Source organism: Scardinius erythrophthalmus (genome assembly GCF_964197995.2).
Source record: "Scardinius erythrophthalmus genome assembly, chromosome: 15".
Taxonomy (NCBI): Eukaryota; Metazoa; Chordata; class Actinopteri; order Cypriniformes; family Leuciscidae; genus Scardinius; species Scardinius erythrophthalmus.
The window spans coordinates 17,086,645-17,105,351 of NC_138235.1; the positions used below are offsets into that span (position 1 = coordinate 17,086,645).

Genomic DNA, 18,707 nt, shown 5'->3' on the forward strand with positions numbered 1-18,707 from the left:
GCACCCCAGGCCTATTTCTATATAAACAGCCACTTATCTCAGTCCATCCCAGAGTTTGTTTGCATCCTTCATCTGACGACCCTGTTTCCTCTATAGTTACGCGCACAAAGGACACAGTAAAACTCAGTCTCAAATCTTAGCTCAAGGCTCTTCCTCTAACATCCGATTAAAATTTTCTTCTCCTCAGAGACAATAAAAACACATTTAATTTATAAACTCATGTACTTTGGAAACATTTTATTTATTCATCACAGGTTTTGGCTGGAAGGGTCTGAAAGGAAACAAATGGTGCTTTGGATTGATTAGCTTTTCATCAGTGCTCAGTTATAAACTATACAAAACTTCAGCTGTTTATTTCCTTTGGACATCGTAGTTTTCCACTGATTTCTTTACACCACACACACTCACACTCACACATTACTCAGCAATACCAGCTACATTAATTTAATAGATGCCGTGCATATATCCAGACAGACATCCATGCAACGTGTGTACGGGTCTGCTATTAAAGTGAATATACAGTGCAACCATTGAAAATGTGATAATGTCAGTCTTTCATTATTTCCTTCAGTCGATCAAACTCTAGTTGGTTCAAGCATATATTTCAAGCACACAGGGGGAAAAAGACTGAGCATGCCCAGATGAGGGGGGCATGTAAGCTGGGGTGAGGCCCGAGGTGACAATGCCATTTGCATTGATTCATTTGCCAGATTTTTGAGCTTTCTGGGCCGATTTAGTCACTTTCCCACTGCCGCCGATCTTCTTTTCCACACTTTTTATGACACCGACTGCAACAGTCTGTCTCATATCTCTGACAGCAAAACGTCCTAGGACAACACAAAAACAAAATATAATAACAAAAATCTTTTTTTTTTTAATGAAAATTGATATAAGGCCTAGTGGTGTGTGTGTGTGTGTGTGTGTGTGTGTGTGTGTGTGTGAGCTGACTAAAGACTTCAACCCAGTCACAGCCATCTCTCAGGATTGTGCTTTACAGAAACAAAATATGCTATAAGATTTTAGGGGGAAAAAAGTATGAGAACAAGATGCAATAAAAATGATGTCGCAGCAGGTCAAAAGTGATGCGAGACGGTAGAATGAAACAAGCCTAATAACCATTTTGAAATTTGGAATTGCAGAATCAGAGGAAATGTAATCCAGAGAGAGAAACATGAATATCATGATTTTCGAGAGGAAGATGTGGAGGCTCACATCACTGATGAGTCAGACCTTTAACCTGACAACGATTGCAGCGAATCTCATTAATCATGCGACTGAGTGACCAACGGTAATGTAAGCCTGAGACGCCAATTCCAAATAAGTATGACAAACCTAACTACGGTTTGCTTGGTTCTTTAACAAAAATGGATCATGTCTTTTTATAAAGCCTCAGATATAGAAATTGCTTTACAGGGCATGGAGAAACTCTAAAAATATCAAGGAACTAATTAGCAGAGCCGTGCACAAGGTTTTATTATATCTCCTCATTATTATGTGTAGACTTAATACAAATTGCTACAGCCGTTTTCAGTGATGTTTTTTTTTTTATGTAAAAATAATTTATCCTATCCCTTTTTTCAATGGCATTTTTTTGTAGCTGTTACATGCCTCAGTTAAGCTAATTTCCATTAATATTTTCAACCCCATCTATCTTACCATGATTAAAATAAAGCAGATCCTATCCCTTAAAATAATTTATAATAATTTATCTAATCCTTTTTTCAACAGCATTTTTTTTGTAGCTGTTACATGCCTCAGTTAAGCTAATTTCCATTAATATTTTCAACCCCATCTATCTTACCATGATTAAAATAAAGCAGCCCCAGAAATATATTCATATTGTTAGAAATGCTGAAAAATAAAAAAATAAGCAAAGCAAAACAAACCATAAAAGAAAGCAAATCCAAACAAAATAAAAGCAAAACAAAACTGAAGACAGTTAAACAAAACATATGGAAAGCAAAGGAAAACAAATCAAAAAAGCTAAACAAAACAAAGCAAAGCAAAACATTAAAGAAAATAAAAGAAACACACAACTACAGACAGCTAAACAAAACATAAAAGAAAGCAAAACAAAAGCAAAGCAAAACATCAAAGAAAACAAAAGCAAAGCACACTGATATTCATAAGTATTTAATGTAAGGTTGGGAACTGGACACATACCCAGTGGAGGATACTGGGAGAAGCTCTCAACACACATTGGTTTTCCTGGGATCATGTCCACAATGGCGGCATCTCCAGACTTCAGGCTTTTGGGGTTGTCTTCCAGCTTCTTGCCTGAACGGCGATCAATCTTCTCCTTAAGATCAGCAAACTTACAGGCAATGTGAGCGGTGTGACAATCAATGACAGGAGAGTAACCTGCACTGATTTGACCTGGGTGATTCAAAATGATGACCTGATAAAGAGACAGAAAGAGAACAAAAATCTAGATATCAAGAAATATATCAAGATAAACAAACAAGCTGACAAAGAGTGTAGTCCCACCTGTGCTGTAAACCCTGATGCTTCCATGGGCGGGTCTGACTTACTATCCCCACACACGTTACCTCTTCGTATGTCTTTTACAGACACGTTCTTAACGTTAAAGCCCACATTGTCTCCCGGCAGAGCTTCGTTCAGAGACTCATGGTGCATTTCTACCGACTTCACCTCTGTAGTGATGTTGACTGGGGCAAAGGTCACCACCATACTTGGCCGCATGATACCCGTCTCCACCCTGCCCACCGGGACGGTCCCTATACCTGAGGAGAAAAGACATCTTTGAATAAGCATGTTCTGAAAACACAGTGGTGTAGCGAGCCATAAAATCTTTCTAAACTCAAAATATAACCACAAGCTGATCTTAAAAATGACATCACCCCATAAAATGTGGTTTTGATTTGAGTGGGTTAATCCCACCTCCGATCTTGTAGACGTCTTGTAGGGGTAGACGTAAGGGTTTGTCAGTGGGGCGTGTTGGAGGCATGATGGTATCGAGAGCTTCCAGTAGAGTAACGCCACTGGCATGCTGCTCCTTCCTGTCCAGCTTCCAGCCTTTAAACCACGGCATCTGCACAGCACAAATGAGACGATTTTATTTATCAAATCACTAGCATTCTGCTAACAGTTTAATTGAAAAGTGCTGTAGGGTATGAAGTCTTTGTTGAAAACGAACACAAACACACACATGCCAAGGGGACTCACATTAGAGGACGGTTCCAGCATGTTGTCGCCATGCCAGCCTGAAATTGGGACGAAGGGTACGGAGGCTGGGCTATAACCGATCTTTTTGATGTAGGCACTGACTTCTTTAACAATCTCATCATAGCGTTTCTCACTGTAGGACGGCTCAGTAGAGTCCATCTTGTTGACGGCTACAATCAGCTGCTTGACGCCCAGTGTGTAGGCCAGCAGGGCGTGTTCCCTCGTTTGGCCATTTTTAGAGATGCCCGCCTCAAATTCACCCACTCCAGCTGCAACAATTAGAACAGCACAATCTGCCTGGGAGAGAAAGGATGAGATCCACAGTAAACTTTTGCATGGATCACAGTCTACAGGCATAGTTCACCTGCAAATGAAAATTCCCATCCAAACCCATTTGCCATCATATTTGCATGCATTAGGTAGGGATGTTCTCACCAAGCATCACTATTCTTGTACATTCTTGTAATTGAGTCAGAACTGTCACTACCTGAGACGTCCCAGTGATCATGTTCTTGATGAAGTCTCTGTGTCCTGGAGCATCTATTATAGTTATGTAGTACTTGGTGGTCTCAAACTTCCAGAGTGAGATGTCTATGGTAATTCCTCTCTCCCTCTCTGCCTTCAACTTGTCCAGAACCCAGGCGTACTTAAAGGAACCTTTTCCCATCTGCCAAAACAAAAATATGTGAGGGTAAAAGAGAAAATTCCCTTCACTCTGTGTCCTCACAACTGGTTAGAATAATAAATAAATACCCCTTACACAGCTAAGTGGTTGCAGGCAGGAGATGATATGAAATATGAAGCTTATTCAATATTTATTTTCAGTGCCTGGCATACTGGAAATCCGGTAACTTGTTTTTCCTCTGAAGTGCTCACTGTAGCTCTATGAAAGCTCATTGGGAACTTCACATTGTGCTCAATCCCGGGTCATCATTGTTCTAAACCCCGCTTTTTCCCCAAGTAGAGAAACATTTCACTCTTGTAACCTGTGAACCATGAACTGTTAATTGGAAGGTTTTAGGTTAAAATCTTGCAAATGTTCTTACATTACGCCTCAATATTGTGCCCTTGAGCTTGGCACTTACTCCAGAGATCTATCCCAATAATAAATCAGGTAACAATTTTCACAACGTAAGGTTGTAGGTTTAAGTCCCATGTGCCTCAACGCTATGCTTCAACATTGTCTAATTCAGTAATTCACCTACTCCAGCTGACTGTCCTTGTAATAAGTCTCTTAATTTTGACAACAGAAGGTTGTGAGTTTAAATCCCATAAGGTACCATACGCTATGCCTCAACATTGTGCCATTCTGACTGTCCTTGTAATAAGTCTCTTTACAATTTTCACAACTGGAATTTTGTCATTTCAAATCCCAGAATGGTCCATACCTTGTGCCCCTGAGCAAAGTATTTGCTCCAGACAACTCTCACTCTTAAAAATTGCTCAACAGTTTTCACAACAATCCAACACAGTCCTGCTCTGAGAAGGAAGCTTGTAGGTCAGGGATGGGCAACTTTGGTCCTGGGGGTCCACAGTTCTGCAATGTTTAGTTTCATCCCTATTCAAACACTCCTGCCTATAATTTTAAAGCAATTATGAAGATACAGATTACAATATTCGAGTGTGTTTGATAAGGAATGGAGCTAAACTTTGCAGGACAGAGGCCCTTCAGGACCAGAGTTGCCCATTCTTGTTGTACTGTAGGTAAAAACTCATGCTGAGGGTGATGATGTTCAGTCAAGGTCACTAAAGCACCTAATCTTTGGTAAACCTATAACACAGACCCAACAGGCTTCTCTGTGCCTACATAGTGTTTTACCCCCTACGTTTTGCTGTATGAAGAACAAGTTACCCTCAAAGACAGGTGAGGTGTCAGACCCATTGGGATTGCACTTTACTCAGGCCTCATTCTCACAGTCTAGTGTGTCAAGTAGACAGAAGTGCAGGGCCTAACTAATGGTTCTGCTTGCTCCAAAAATCCATTTATCATTTTTTCCTTTCATCTCCAATGGCATCTTCCTGTGAGTAAATGTCTTAATGTAATTAGACAGCAAGTCTCCCTCTACTCTCCAGTGCATGAGCGGAGATGTAGGCAGTGTTATGAATGATGAGAGTCTTACAATACACAATTATCCTACACTGTAAGTGTGTTGGAGTTCCCCATCATTCAACACAGACCACAATTCTCAGAACGTGGCTATGCCGATGAGTTCACTTAAATTTAAATGAAAGGTGCAGCTGAACTCCTGGTTTTCCCTTGATCAATGTTTATCTCTTTACCAACTTCGTACAGCAATTTGACTCCACTAGAACACCAAAGTCAAATTCTTATGAAAAACTCTTGAGACTCTGTTCACCTACCTCAGCAGCCTCTTTTTCAAACTTCTCAATAGTTCTTTTATCAATTCCTCCACATTTATAGATGAGATGGCCAGTGGTGGTTGACTTTCCAGAATCAACATGGCCAATGACCACAATGTTGATGTGGATCTTCTCTTTCCCCATGATGACACAGGGCAGGAAGAAAGGATTGGAACGGGTGGAGCTTTCTTCTGTCTACAGCCGTAGCAAGCGGGGCATATAACATTTGTACACAAAGACACAAACATGTACTTTCATCCTGGAACACAATTCAGTATTAGACAGTCGTCACAGCAAAGCAAAGCCATCCAAGGTAATTTCTGACCAACATAACATATGACCGATGACTATTTGATCTCATTAAATGCGATCAATAGTTTACCAAGAGATAACAATCTTGCAAAATTACAATCTCAAAATATTTTTTAGTATTATTCAGACCAAAGAATCCTAAAATACTATCTCCTATAATTTTATTTATCAAGTAAATAAATATGGACATATCCTTGGTTCTCAAGATATGTTTGGCATCTACAACAATTATTGTTTGTAGCCTTTTGTGATTCCCTCAAAATAGTGTCAAGCAGGGTGTTTTAAATCACACCATTGTGGGGAAGAACTCAAATGTGCAGAATACGCAAATAACTTTCAGGCTTCTTGTCAAAAACAGAGGGTAGCTTCACTGCTAAGGACAAACCGGGGACTCATGCGCAACTATCACAAAAACCTGACATTCTTAGATGCTGAAGGAAACAACATGAAATTAAGATGCAAGGGTATGTGAACTTTTGAACAGAATGTGTCAATTCTGTTATTCATGTCTTGTGGATTACATATATCAAATGACAAGTAAACATCATGTCAAATAGCTTCATCAGTTAAGTACAAAATAAAAACACAGAACAGAAAAAAGCTGTCATCTGTTATGAGTATAGTTAAAGTCTATCAGCAGGAAGATGTTTGTGGCCTCTTACCTGCAGTTGACAGACGGACCCTGTTCTCCTCTCAGCAAACTGACAGTCTGTGCTCTTGTAAAGGTGGCGGCACAGTCCAAGTCCGTGTGCGTAATCAACTCACCCCACTTTGATACAGCAATGCGGCACTCAAAGTGGGGGGGAGGCTGGTGGTGATGAGGGACTGCAGTGAGACGGCTGCAACAGCAGCAGAAACGAGCTGAGAGGAAGAGTAGGAGAGATGAAGGAGGAACACACTGGAATAGAGCAGTGTTCCGTGACTCAGCATGATATCCTGAATTATCTCCTGCTGGAGAAGAATCGGATTGGTTCACTGTGTGGGTCTGAATGTGCGTTTGAAATATGACATAATACAAATTCGTAATATAATTTTGTTTGTATTATCATTGAAAATATTTATTACCCATTATTCTAGAGGGAACACTGTTTAAACGATTTCATAATTTCATAAATTGTTTATTTATCATAAGGGTCTGATCAGTCTCCTAGTCTGTTCTTGAGACTTTCCGAATCTGATAATTTCATACTAAACCTCAATCATGAAAACAGTTGCACTGCTTAATATTTGTGGAAACTTTGATATTTTTCAGAATTCTTTGATGGATTAGAGACAGCATTTATTTTAATTTGAAATATGTTGTACTTGTAGCAATGTAAAAGTCTTCACTGTCATCAAAAAAAGTGTTCCCTTGCTAAATAAAAGTATTAATTTCATTAAAAAAACAAACAAAAAAAAAACCTTTTGAATGGTAGTTTAAGTATCATCTGTTGACAGGAAAGATAAGCCAATGTTCATTGAAGCACCACCAGATAGTTAAACAAATAAAAATAAACTTCTGTGGCATCATGAGTTAAGATTTTTTCTATATGGTATCAGGTTGTGAAATGGGAATTTGATTAATTTGATTAATCATTCAAATCAGACCAACATTGTTCAGTCAATTTTTTTTAATCAGGGACAAACTCCTGATGCGCTCAACACACATACGGTCAAATAATTCAATCAAGCATGACTCAGAAACAGTGAATATCCATAACTATTTCCAAAGCATTTGATCAATGACCGTCTAATAGAATCAGCTTATTTCTTACAGTTAATAACAGACGTTTAGCTCAACTTATTTGCAGTGCAAGTCCTAATACATTACACAACAAACTAGTTGATTCTCAGGTCCATCTCAAAAAACGTTGGCTTGGACAAAAATAAAATAAAGCTACCACTTAAAATTCCCAGAAACGTTTTTTTTTTTTCCCTTTTAAAAAAAAAAGTTGCTGTTATGTTTCCAAACTCAGCAGAGGAAAGCTTATTAGTATATCATACTTTCCCCATCAGTCTAGTCTGATCCTACACAACCACCAAAGACTGTCCTTCCTCTATATTTCTGCCGTCTCTGTCTGTGAACAGCTCAGAACGCTTAAAGCACAGGAACGCCTCGCAGTGAACCCCTGGACTGCAGATAACGCACAAGAACATACCACATCCCTTGCACGTCATGTCATTTCACTTTCACATTGACTCTAGCGTGACCGATATTAGCTACGCCTTTCTCAGTCAGTTCTTTTCAAACATCTGATGTCCCAAGTCCTCCTGCTGCAAGCTGCGGCTACGTCCTGCGGCGCTTGGCTCCTCCAGGGCTGGAGGGGTTGCTGGAGTTCATCACCTTCTCCACGGCTCGGCTCCTCTTTCTCTTTTCCCCGGCTGATTCTTTCGACCCGCTGCCCGTCTCACCGGAGCCCCCCCTCTCGGCCCGCTCTCTCTCTTTCTCGCGCCCGCTGCCCGACCTCTCCGACATCTTCACGGAGGAATTGCTGCCTGACGAAGGGGGAAGGGAAGGATGAAACGGGGAAAAAAAAAGGATGGGATAATGGAACACAAAGAAAAAACAGATTAATAACATTACAAAAGAAAAAAGGTTACACTTTGTTTTACGGCGTCCTTGTAACACGTCACATGTACTTGCTGTAGTTATAACAGTAAATTATGCATAATTACATGCAGCTACCCTAAACCAAATCCTAATCCTACAGAAAGTGCATGTAGTTAATTATTATTACTAAGTACTTGAATGTATAATTGCACTGTAATAAGGACACCTTAAAATAAAGTGAAACCAAATAAAAGTTGTTTCAACTTTCTATCCTAATTAAAAAGTGTTGTATGCAATTTCTGCACCACTAGACTACACTAAATGAAGCCTGACATTAGTTTAACCAATAGTTGCAGAACAACCTGTTAGTCCAAACAATGGTAGACAGAGAGGGAAAACTGTGCAGAAAAGCATTCATTTTGCAATACAGTTTGTTGATGCTAGTGGCACATGAATTACACACTTCACCTTCCACAATATTGACATTTATAATTTGGAAAATCATATTTCTATAATCTAAAAATGCAATCCCAGAATGCAATGAGCTCAGTGAAAAGAATATCCTAGATAGTGGACTAAGAGAAACAAAAATGGTAATGGTTTTTCCCATTCAGGATTTTACCCTATATTTTTGTGTACTGTTTTGTGCCCATTCACGCCGTGTCATACTTACTGTAATTATCAGTCTGTTGGTGTTATAATGGATCTTGTGGATGTATGGAGATTACTTAACCGACTGCTCGTGATTATTCTTTGTTTCCCCATGTTCATTAATCCTATACATGTATTCATTACTTTATTGACTCCAAACTCATTCAGGGGGTGACCAAATATCATAATATTCTAATTTCTGATCATAGCCCTATTTCTATGGGTCTAAAAATGTTGCTACTAAAGGCGGAGTATTGTTGGCGTTTCAATCCTAAATGGCATTTCAATCCTATGAATGAATGAACATTTTCAGTCTTATATGTTTAAGCCAATTTTTGGAGACTAACGACAAGAGGGATGTTTCAGACTCTTGTCTGTGGGAAACATGTAAAGTAGTGTTAAGAGGTCATATTGCATGAATCTTCGTTGAGGAGGGAGAAGCATAGGGGTCTGTCAGAGATGGCCCTGATGGGTTCGGTGTGGAATTCTATAGGGCTAATGCAAATGCTTCTTTGTTGCTTAGAATGGTAAATTGAAATCGATTTCCTGACTCTTTTTATAAGGCACATACAGTGAGGAAAATAAGTATTTGAACACCCTGCTATTTTGCAAGTTCTCCCACTTAGAAATCATGGAGGGGTCTGAAATTGTCATCGTAGGTGCATGTCCACTGTGAGAGACATAATCTAAAAAAAAAAAATCCTGAAATCACAATGTATGATTTTTTAACTATTTATTTGTATGATACAGCTGCAAATAAGTATTTGAACACCTGAGAAAATCAATGTTAATATTTGGTACAGTAGCCTTTGTTTGCAATTACAGAGGTTAAACGTTTCCTGTAGTTTTTCACCAGGTTTGCACACACTGCAGGAGGGATTTTGGCCCACTCCTCCACACAGATCTTCTCTAGATCAGTCAGGTTTCTTGGCTGTCGCTGAGAAACACGGAGTTTGAGCTCCCTCCAAAGATTCTCTATTGGGTTTAGGTCTGGAGACTGGCTAGGCCACGCCAGAACCTTGATATGCTTCTTACAGAGCCACTCCTTGGTTATACTGGCTGTGTGCTTCGGGTCATTGTCATGTTGGAAGACCCAGCCTCGACCCATCTTCAATGCTCTAACTGAGGGAAGGAGGTTGTTCCCCAAAATCTCGCAATACATGGCCCCGGTCATCCTCTCCTTAATACAGTGCAGTCGCCCTGTCCCATGTGCAGAAAAACACCCCCAAAGCATGATGCTACCACCCCCATGCTTCACAGTAGGGATGGTGTTCTTGGGATGGTACTCATCATTCTTCTTCCTCCAAACATGTTTAGTGGAATTATGACCAAAAAGTTCTATTTTGGTCTCATCTGACCACATGACTTTCTCCCATGACTCCTCTGGATTATCCAAATGGTCATTGGCAAACTTAAGACGGGCCTTGACATGTGCTGGTTTAAGCAGGGGAACCTTCCGTGCCATGCATGATTTCAAACCATGACGTCTTAGTGTATTACCAGCAGTAACCTTGGAAACGGTGGTCCCAGCTCTTTTCAGGTCATTGACCAGCTCCTCCCGTGTAGTTCTGGGCTGATTTCTCACCTTTCTTAGGATCATTGAGACCCCACGAGGTGAGATCTTGCATGGAGCCCCAGTCCGAGGGAGACTGACAGTCATGTTTAGCTTCATTCATTTTCTAATGATTGCTCCAACAGTGGACCTTTTTTCACCAAGCTGCTCGGCAATTTCCCCGTAGCCCTTTCCAGCCTTGTGGAGGTGTACAGTTTTGTCTCTAGTGTCTTTGGACAGCTCTTTGGTCTTGGACATGTTAGTAGTTGGATTCTTACTGATTGTATGGGGTGGACAGGTGTCTTTATGCAGCTAACGACCTCAAACAGGTGCATCTAATTTAGGATAATAAATGGAATGGAGGTGGACATTTTAAAGGCAGACTAACAGGTCTTTGAGGGTCAGAATTCTAGCTGATAGACAGGTGTTCAAATACTTATTTGCAGCTGTATCATACAAATAAATAGTAAAAAAAAAAATCATATATTGTGATTTCTGGATTTTTTTTTTAGATTATGTCTCTCACAGTGGACATGCACCTACGATGACAATTTCAGACCCCTCCATGATTTCCAAGTGGGAGAACTTGCAAAATAGCAGGGTGTTCAAATACTTATTTTCCTCACTGTATATACCTTTTAAAGAAAGAAAAAAGACAGAAACGGAGCCCTCTAGTTACAGGCCAATAAGTCTTCAAAAAGTCAAATAATTTATTTTCAAAAACTGATTGCCAAGATTTTGGCCACCCATTTGAATAAACATGTGGCCTCATTACTTCACCCAGATCAAACTGGCTTTGTCTTGAGGAAGATTAAAATTTTTTAATTCACGTGCACTGCTAAATATTTTGTACAGTAATCGGAGTAAGAGTTAAGGCAGCTGTGCTTTTTCAGAGGCTGAAAAGGCCTTTGACCGAATTGAATGGAGTTTGATGTTTTCTGTGCTGGATCGGTTTGGCTTTGGTGAGAATTTTAAACCATTCATAAAATGCTTTAATCTTCCCCTAAATCTGCAATACTTACTAATTCGGATAGGTCTGCTTTCGTTTCTCTTCTGCGTGGTACACGACAGGGCTGTTGTCTAAGCCCACTGTTATTTGATCTAGCTTTAGATCCCCTGGACATTCATCTTCGTAATCATTCTGTGATTAGGGGTATATCATGTGGTCATTCTGAGGTTAAGAATGCGGAAGATCTGCTTTTATATTTGAGCGATCCTTCTTCTGCTTTGCCATTTTTAATGGAATCACTTGAGGTTTTTGGCTCTTTTTCTGGTTATTCTGTTAATTGGGAGAGTTGTTTACTTATTTAGGGTTAGTATTTCCTAAAAATGTTTCAGAGAAGCCATAAATAAGCTAAAAATATACATAGATAAATGGACAGTTCTTCCGTTATCTTTAATTGGTCGGGTCAATGCTATTAAAATGGTCTCTTTGCATCGCTTTGTTTATCTTTTTCAGAACCTGCCTATAAATTTGCCACATTCTTTTTTTAAACAATTAGTTTCTTTCATTTTGCCGTTTATTTGGGGCTATAAAGCGAATCAAATTTCTAAGGCCCATTTGCAGAAGCCGAAAGAGTTGGGTGGTCTAGCGCTACCTGTTTTCTGTCATTATTATTGGGCTGCTAATGCCAGGGCTAAGATGTTCTGGCGGATTAGCGATCAAGCTGCCAATAACTTGACGGACACGCATCCCAAGTGGTTGTGCATGGAGGCTCGGTCAGTTGTTGGTAGCTCCCTAGCTGCTCTAACCCTGTATCTTGTATCGAATTTTGAATCAATTGAAGACCATGTTGAAAATTACACGTCCTTCGGTGCTCCAGCCCATTTGTGATAATCATAATTTTTGGCCCGGCAAGTCAGATAAGGTTTTCACTGTGGAAAGGCAAAGGTCTGACCAAGGTTAAGGACTTTTATATAGATGGAAAATTTTCCACTTTCGAACATCTTTGATCTTTCCCAATCACAATTTTTCCATTATCTATTCTACAGGTGCACCACTACATAAAACATTATTTTACTGAGTTTCAGGAGTTGCCTCAGGATCATTATATGTATGATCTTTTGGGTCAACCTCCTATGGCCAAACATTTGGTGACATAGTTTGTTTCTTATTTTGCAGTGTCTTCAGATCACCTCAAACTAGCATGGGAAAATGATACTGGAATTAATATCTCAAACAAGATTCGGGAAGAAGGACTGAAGCGAATTCATACCTGCTCTATTAATGCAAGATTACAACTTATACAGTTTAAAGTATTGCATAGATTAGACTATCCCAAAACTAAACTCAATAAAATACCCTACAGTTTCCCCGTTATCCGATAGATGCAATATGCGATAGATGCTCATACTTTTTGGAGAAGATCCAGAACTTGAATTAGCTTTGTTTGGATGTTCTGACCCTATATATGACCTTGACCCTATATACTCTTTTGTGAGACTTTGATCTGTTTATCGTTTGAATGAATGAATGAATGTATATATGTATATATATATATATATATATATATATATATATATATATAAAAACTAATTTACCGCTGGAGTCACTGTCTTTTTGAGTGTTTTCACACGATGCTGTAGGGGTCAGGTGATTGAAGTTTGTGCTCTCAGAAAATTCAGAATTCTACAAGGATGTGAAGTCAGAATCTTGTAATTACGATAATTCCAACATGGTGTGAACGCACCTAATGCTTATTAGCTTCTTGTGTTGTTAGCTTAGCAATATGCTAATGCAACATTATTTTACGCTTTGCATGTGTTATTTGTATGTCGTTACCTATGTAGAGGGTTCTTAACATGTTTTGAAATGACAGTACAATTTGCCTTCTTAAAGGGTTAGTTCACCAAACAAATGAAAATTATCCCATAATTTACTCACCCTCGAGCCATCCTAGGTGTATATGACTCTTTTCATCAAACGATATTAAATAATATCCAGGCTCTCCCCAGCTTTGTAATGGCATTAAATAATGCCAGAGTTTTTGAAGCTCCAAAAAGTGCATCCATCCAACATAAAAGTAATCCATACGGCTCCAGTGGGTTAACAAATGCCTTCTGAAGCGAAGCGATGGGTTTTTATAAGATCAATATCTATATTTAAATATAAACTATAATCACTAGCTTCAGGCAATGGGCATACGCGCGTTCACAAAAGAGTCGAGTTTCGGCAGAAGGGTGACCTCGGGCACTAGTCAGTGCCATTGCAAAGCTGGGAAAGAATAGTCCTAGGATGGCTTTAGGGCGAGTAAATTATGGGATGATTTAAATTTTTGAGAATACGTTTTTTTTTTTCTGAAGCAACTGAAACTCAAGATCCGAGAATGTGCTGACTTCCTAAATATAATAATTTCTTCAAGAAAATAGCTTATCGTGTTGTTAGCTTAGCAACATGCAAACACAACACTACTGAAATTGAGTTGAGTGCGCTTTGATTGTGCTACTTGCATGTTGCTGCCAAATCAGTCACTTATAAAGTTAGTAATGCTGCCTATGTAGGCTATAAGTATGGGGGCAAAACATCTAGTTTTGGAACAGAACTTGTATCTGTGATTCTTTTAAAGCCTAGAATTATGTTTAATAACCACATTTTACTGTCTGCTTCAACAACTAACAATTTTCAAATTAAAGGTCGAAAGCATGTGTATTATTTCTTCAACCTTGCTACCAGAAATATTTGAAAAACTAGTGAACCTTTCTGCAAGTTATTTCAATATCATACAGTATATAGCGGTTGCTGTTCAACAAACCGGTCAAAGCAAACCCTCAACATGCCATGCTTCATGCTCCCCATACACAGAGAAACACAACAAGCTAGGGTGCACATAACACAAAAAAAAAGACAAAAGAGAAAGAGAAAGAAGGACAGCGAAAGAAAGACGAATAGACGCACATGGTCAGAGGTCTCTGAAGGCTGTCTACAGAGGCCTCTGGTAATGAGCTGGTCTGTACTGAGCTCAAGCTGGAGTTTTGGAACAGAGCGAAACGTTTTCTTCTGTCCATACCTCGCAAAATCCTGGCCAGCCATACTGGGACCCAGACCTTTGAAAATGAGACACAAATGACCAGTGTGAGCCACGCTGAGCTTCACGCCAACGGGAGAACGATCCAGAAAAAAAAGTGATGTAATGACGCAGGTTTTAATAGACGTTTTACGTCAAAAAGAAAGAGAGAGAGAAGGAAAGGAAAGGAAAAAGAAAGGGGTGAGTAGATGAGAGGAATAAAGAGAGTGAAGGAGGAGAGAACCTTCTTCATGGGTTGCAGGCGGGTCGCTCTCTTCTTTAAACTCCTCCTTTACATCATCTTCTGATCCCACTTTACCTGCGCAGAGACATAAAGAGCTTTTAATGATCAGTGAAACCAAACGGATCAACTGTGGAGGATCACAACACAGAAACTAAGAGCAGCTCACCTTCCTTGACATCCTGTATGATCTCTTCGGGCAGCACAAAGCTCTTTTCTGAGTTTGGAAACGGGAGTATTTCTGATTCATGCTGCAGCAACAAAATGTGATTTACTGATTAGCTTCGAGTAGTATTGTACTGGAAATTGCAGCAATAAAAAAAAAGAAACATTTTAAAAATAAAAGTCACGTTTTCTCATTTTATCTGTCTTATCTTATTTTAGTGTAGAATGAGTAAAGCTGTTTGTTGTTAGGATGACAAAATGTCTTGAAAAATAACATTTTTAGGCTGATTATATATTTAGGCTGCTCTGCCTCAGTGGTCTAACAGCGCTCGTCAAAATGATCGAGATGGCCAATAAAATCAAAGTCACTGTAACAACGCAATGTGAGTTTGTGGAAAGATGCAAGTAGATTTAAGTATTAGACAACTGTTCTATGATAAAAATGTTCAGTGGCCGACAGTAATAGACTATCTAGTGATGCAAACTACTCAACTTTTTATGAAATTTTGCCATTTTAATTGAAAATACGCGATCATGCCCTCCACACTCCGCCTATGGTCGAGGTCCTGATCACCCTGCCAGGGTTTATTTTGTGATAATTTCAGACCTTATTATACGTGTATATGTAAGAGATAATTAAATTATAGCATTTGAGAAAAATTTATGAAATATTTCTATACAATATTTAAACTAGGGTGACCATCACTGATCTATATAATGTCATTCTATATAGATCAGTGGTGACCATACGTCCTTTATTTCCCAGACATGTCCTCCTTTTGGACCTAAAAAAATGCATCTGGCCGGGATTTCTAGACGGCCCAAAAAATTATCTGAAATAATTTTTTACTGAAATAGTGGGGGGTTTTATGGCAACTGATTTTTTTTATTTTTATTTAACCAATGGTCATGAACAGAAACAGTGTCATGTAAAAGGTGTTAAAAGCTAAAAAAAAATAAATTAATTATTTGTTTGTCATTGTATTGTTGCAGGCCAAAAGTTGAATGGAAAGGATGTATTATTTTATGTATTAAAGTTCAATAATATATATATACACATATAACTATGAGAAGCTGAATTGAACGATAACATAAACATCCTAGTATTTGGACATCTGACTATCACAAATGTGTTTATTTGATTAGTGACCTGTTACATTATAACTTTTCATTGTTTTAAAAACCCAACAACTTCAATTCCAGGTTTAGGAAATAATGTAATATTGCTATTGTGAATCCCAGATTTGGACTTTTGGATCCCATATATAATATATCCCATTTTATTATGACAATGAACATTGCATGCAATGAATGAATCTCATAAAATAGTTGAATAGTCTCTTACCAGCGCCTGCATGTCATACATGGTGCTCAGGTGATCCCAGATGACTTTAGACGACACCTGCCTGCCGATGTTCTGACTGAACTTATCACGAATACAGATCATGTGGAAATGACGGTTCACCCCTGAAGACAAGAGACAGTTTCACAAAACAAACTCACCTTCCAGCACAGAAAAAACCTTTGTTGATGTAGATTAGCCTAGCCATTATGCTATCATGCTAGTTAGCAGCCGCGCTAACGTTTGCTAACATGTCAACAGATATAAACTAGTCTATTGCCTCCGTAAACACAGTATTATTCATTATATTAAATAGTCAAATTCTATAATTCTCTAACGTTACAATAAAAAAAGCCGCCTTACATGAAATCGTTAACGTTATATTAAATTGTCTTAAACAATTAACGTTAGCGATTGGACTCGATAAAGCTAAAGATCACTAAAACCCTTAGATTAACTAAAATGCTTTATCAGTATTTTAAAATCTGTTTGGTTGTTATGAAATAAATGCATTATCCATTTTAGATCTTTAAAAGGCGAAAATGTCCTTATTTATGATGTTACATTGTTTCACGCCTGAGGTCCATACACAGAGATCAGGCCTGTTATTCACATCACTCACTAATGAATGCATCTTACCTACGGGTTTGTGACCCAACATGGCGTGAAAAAGACACACTTCTACTTCTTGACTCCATACTATCGATTCCTCGGCGGTACAGATGCCGGTTTCTGCTTGTTTTTCGTCGGATGGCACAGCCTCAGCCTCCCCCATGTTTCTGCACTGACACACTCGCAGATGAGAATGAAATGCCTCAGTCACTGCTGCAGCTCTTCATCATCACAACCATCATATACACTTATTGCGTGCTTTCATTAAGTGCCCACCTACTTGCTTTGTATCACTCACTCACACTCACACTCACTTTCACTCTCTCTCTCACTCTCTCTCTCTCACACACACACACACACACACACACACACACACACACACACTCTCTCTCTCTCTCGCTCGCTCTCTCTCTCTCTCTCTCTCTCTCTCTCTCTCTCTCTCTCTCTCTCTCACACACACACACACTCACACACACACACACACACACACACACACACACACACACACACACACACACACACACACACACTTTCATTAAGTGTCAACCTACTTGCTTTGTATCACACACTCTCTCTGTCTCACGCACACACACACACACACACACACACACACACACACACACACACACACACACACACACACACACACACACACACACACACACACACACACACACACACACACACACACACACACACACACACACACACACACACACACACTCTCTCTCTCTCTCTCTCTCTCTCTCTCACACACACACACACACACACACACACACACACACACACACACACACACACACACACACACACACACACACACTTTCATTAAGTGTCAACCTACTTGCTTTGTAACACACACAAATCATAATGGCACTCTGATAACAGGTTTGTCTGTTCATTTTCATTGAAAGCGAATAATTATTAATGTTTATATTAAATAATTTCAGGTATACTATTTACTGTATATACAATATACATTTACACACAGTATGTATATATATATATATATATATATATATATATATATATATGTATATGTATAGACACACACACATTATATGTATATATAAAGCAAGTGTCGTTCTGTTGTGTTGTATATACACACACACCACAATGACACTTGCTTACAGGGGTTTGTTATAAATTCTAGGTTCACGTTCATTTAATGCATTGTATATTTTGTTGTTTATATTATAGTTAAAATATAATATAAACGATAAAAATATACATTGCATAATTCAAGGTTTGCACTTTTATTTCTTTATTTGAAATGCATTGATGAAGTCAACAGTTGGATGTGTCAAAACTTTCTTCAGTTAAACAAAGACAAAACTGAAGTCATTGCGTTTGGAAACAAAGATGAAGTTCTCAAGGTGAACGCATACCTTCACTCTAGGGGTCAAACAACTAAAAATCAAGTCAGGAATCTCGGTGTGTCCCTAGAGTCAGACCTTAGTTTCAGTAGTCATGTCAAAGCAATAACTAAATCAGCATACTATCATCTGAAAAATATTGCAAGAATTAGATGCTTTGTTTCCAGACAAGACTTAGAGAAACTAGTGCATGCTTTCATCACCAGCAGGGTGGATTATTGTAATGGACTCCTCACTGGCCTTCCCAAAAAGACCATAAGACAGTTGCAGCTCATACAGAACGCTGCCGCCAGGATTCTGAGCAGAACTAGAAAATATGAACATATCACACCAGTCCTCAGGTCTTTACACTGGCTCCCAGTTAAATTTAGGATT

General features: G+C 38.9%; 2 protein-coding genes across 6 annotated transcripts; both read right to left on the bottom strand.

Moving 5' to 3' along the window:
* Window positions 1–211: 211 nt before the first annotated feature.
* Window positions 212–8,050, bottom strand: eef1a2 (eukaryotic translation elongation factor 1 alpha 2). The gene is made up of 9 exons (XM_081387456.1): window positions 7,998–8,050; window positions 6,522–6,810; window positions 5,548–5,742; window positions 3,674–3,853; window positions 3,187–3,483; window positions 2,902–3,052; window positions 2,488–2,744; window positions 2,164–2,398; window positions 212–827 (listed from the first exon to the last, which is right to left on the bottom strand). Exons 3-9 carry the CDS (start codon window positions 5,689–5,691, stop codon window positions 700–702), a joined length of 1,392 nt encoding a protein of 463 aa, XP_081243582.1. The 5' UTR covers window positions 5,692–5,742; window positions 6,522–6,810; window positions 7,998–8,050; the 3' UTR covers window positions 212–699.
* On the bottom strand, window positions 6,884–17,557 carry mrgbp (MRG/MORF4L binding protein). 5 transcript variants are annotated; one of them, XM_081387460.1, is made up of 6 exons: window positions 16,984–17,386; window positions 16,348–16,469; window positions 15,007–15,088; window positions 14,841–14,915; window positions 14,488–14,636; window positions 7,457–8,334 (listed from the first exon to the last, which is right to left on the bottom strand). In XM_081387460.1, exons 1-6 carry the CDS (start codon window positions 17,117–17,119, stop codon window positions 8,317–8,319), a joined length of 582 nt encoding a protein of 193 aa, XP_081243586.1. In that variant the 5' UTR covers window positions 17,120–17,386; the 3' UTR covers window positions 7,457–8,316. The 5 variants fall into 5 exon arrangements, with proteins under 5 accessions (XP_081243585.1, XP_081243586.1, XP_081243587.1 ...); XM_081387461.1 differs by having other exon boundaries at window positions 14,600–14,636; window positions 16,984–17,378; XM_081387457.1 differs by having other exon boundaries at window positions 7,463–8,330; window positions 14,600–14,636; window positions 16,984–17,378.
* Window positions 17,558–18,707: the final 1,150 nt, after the last annotated feature.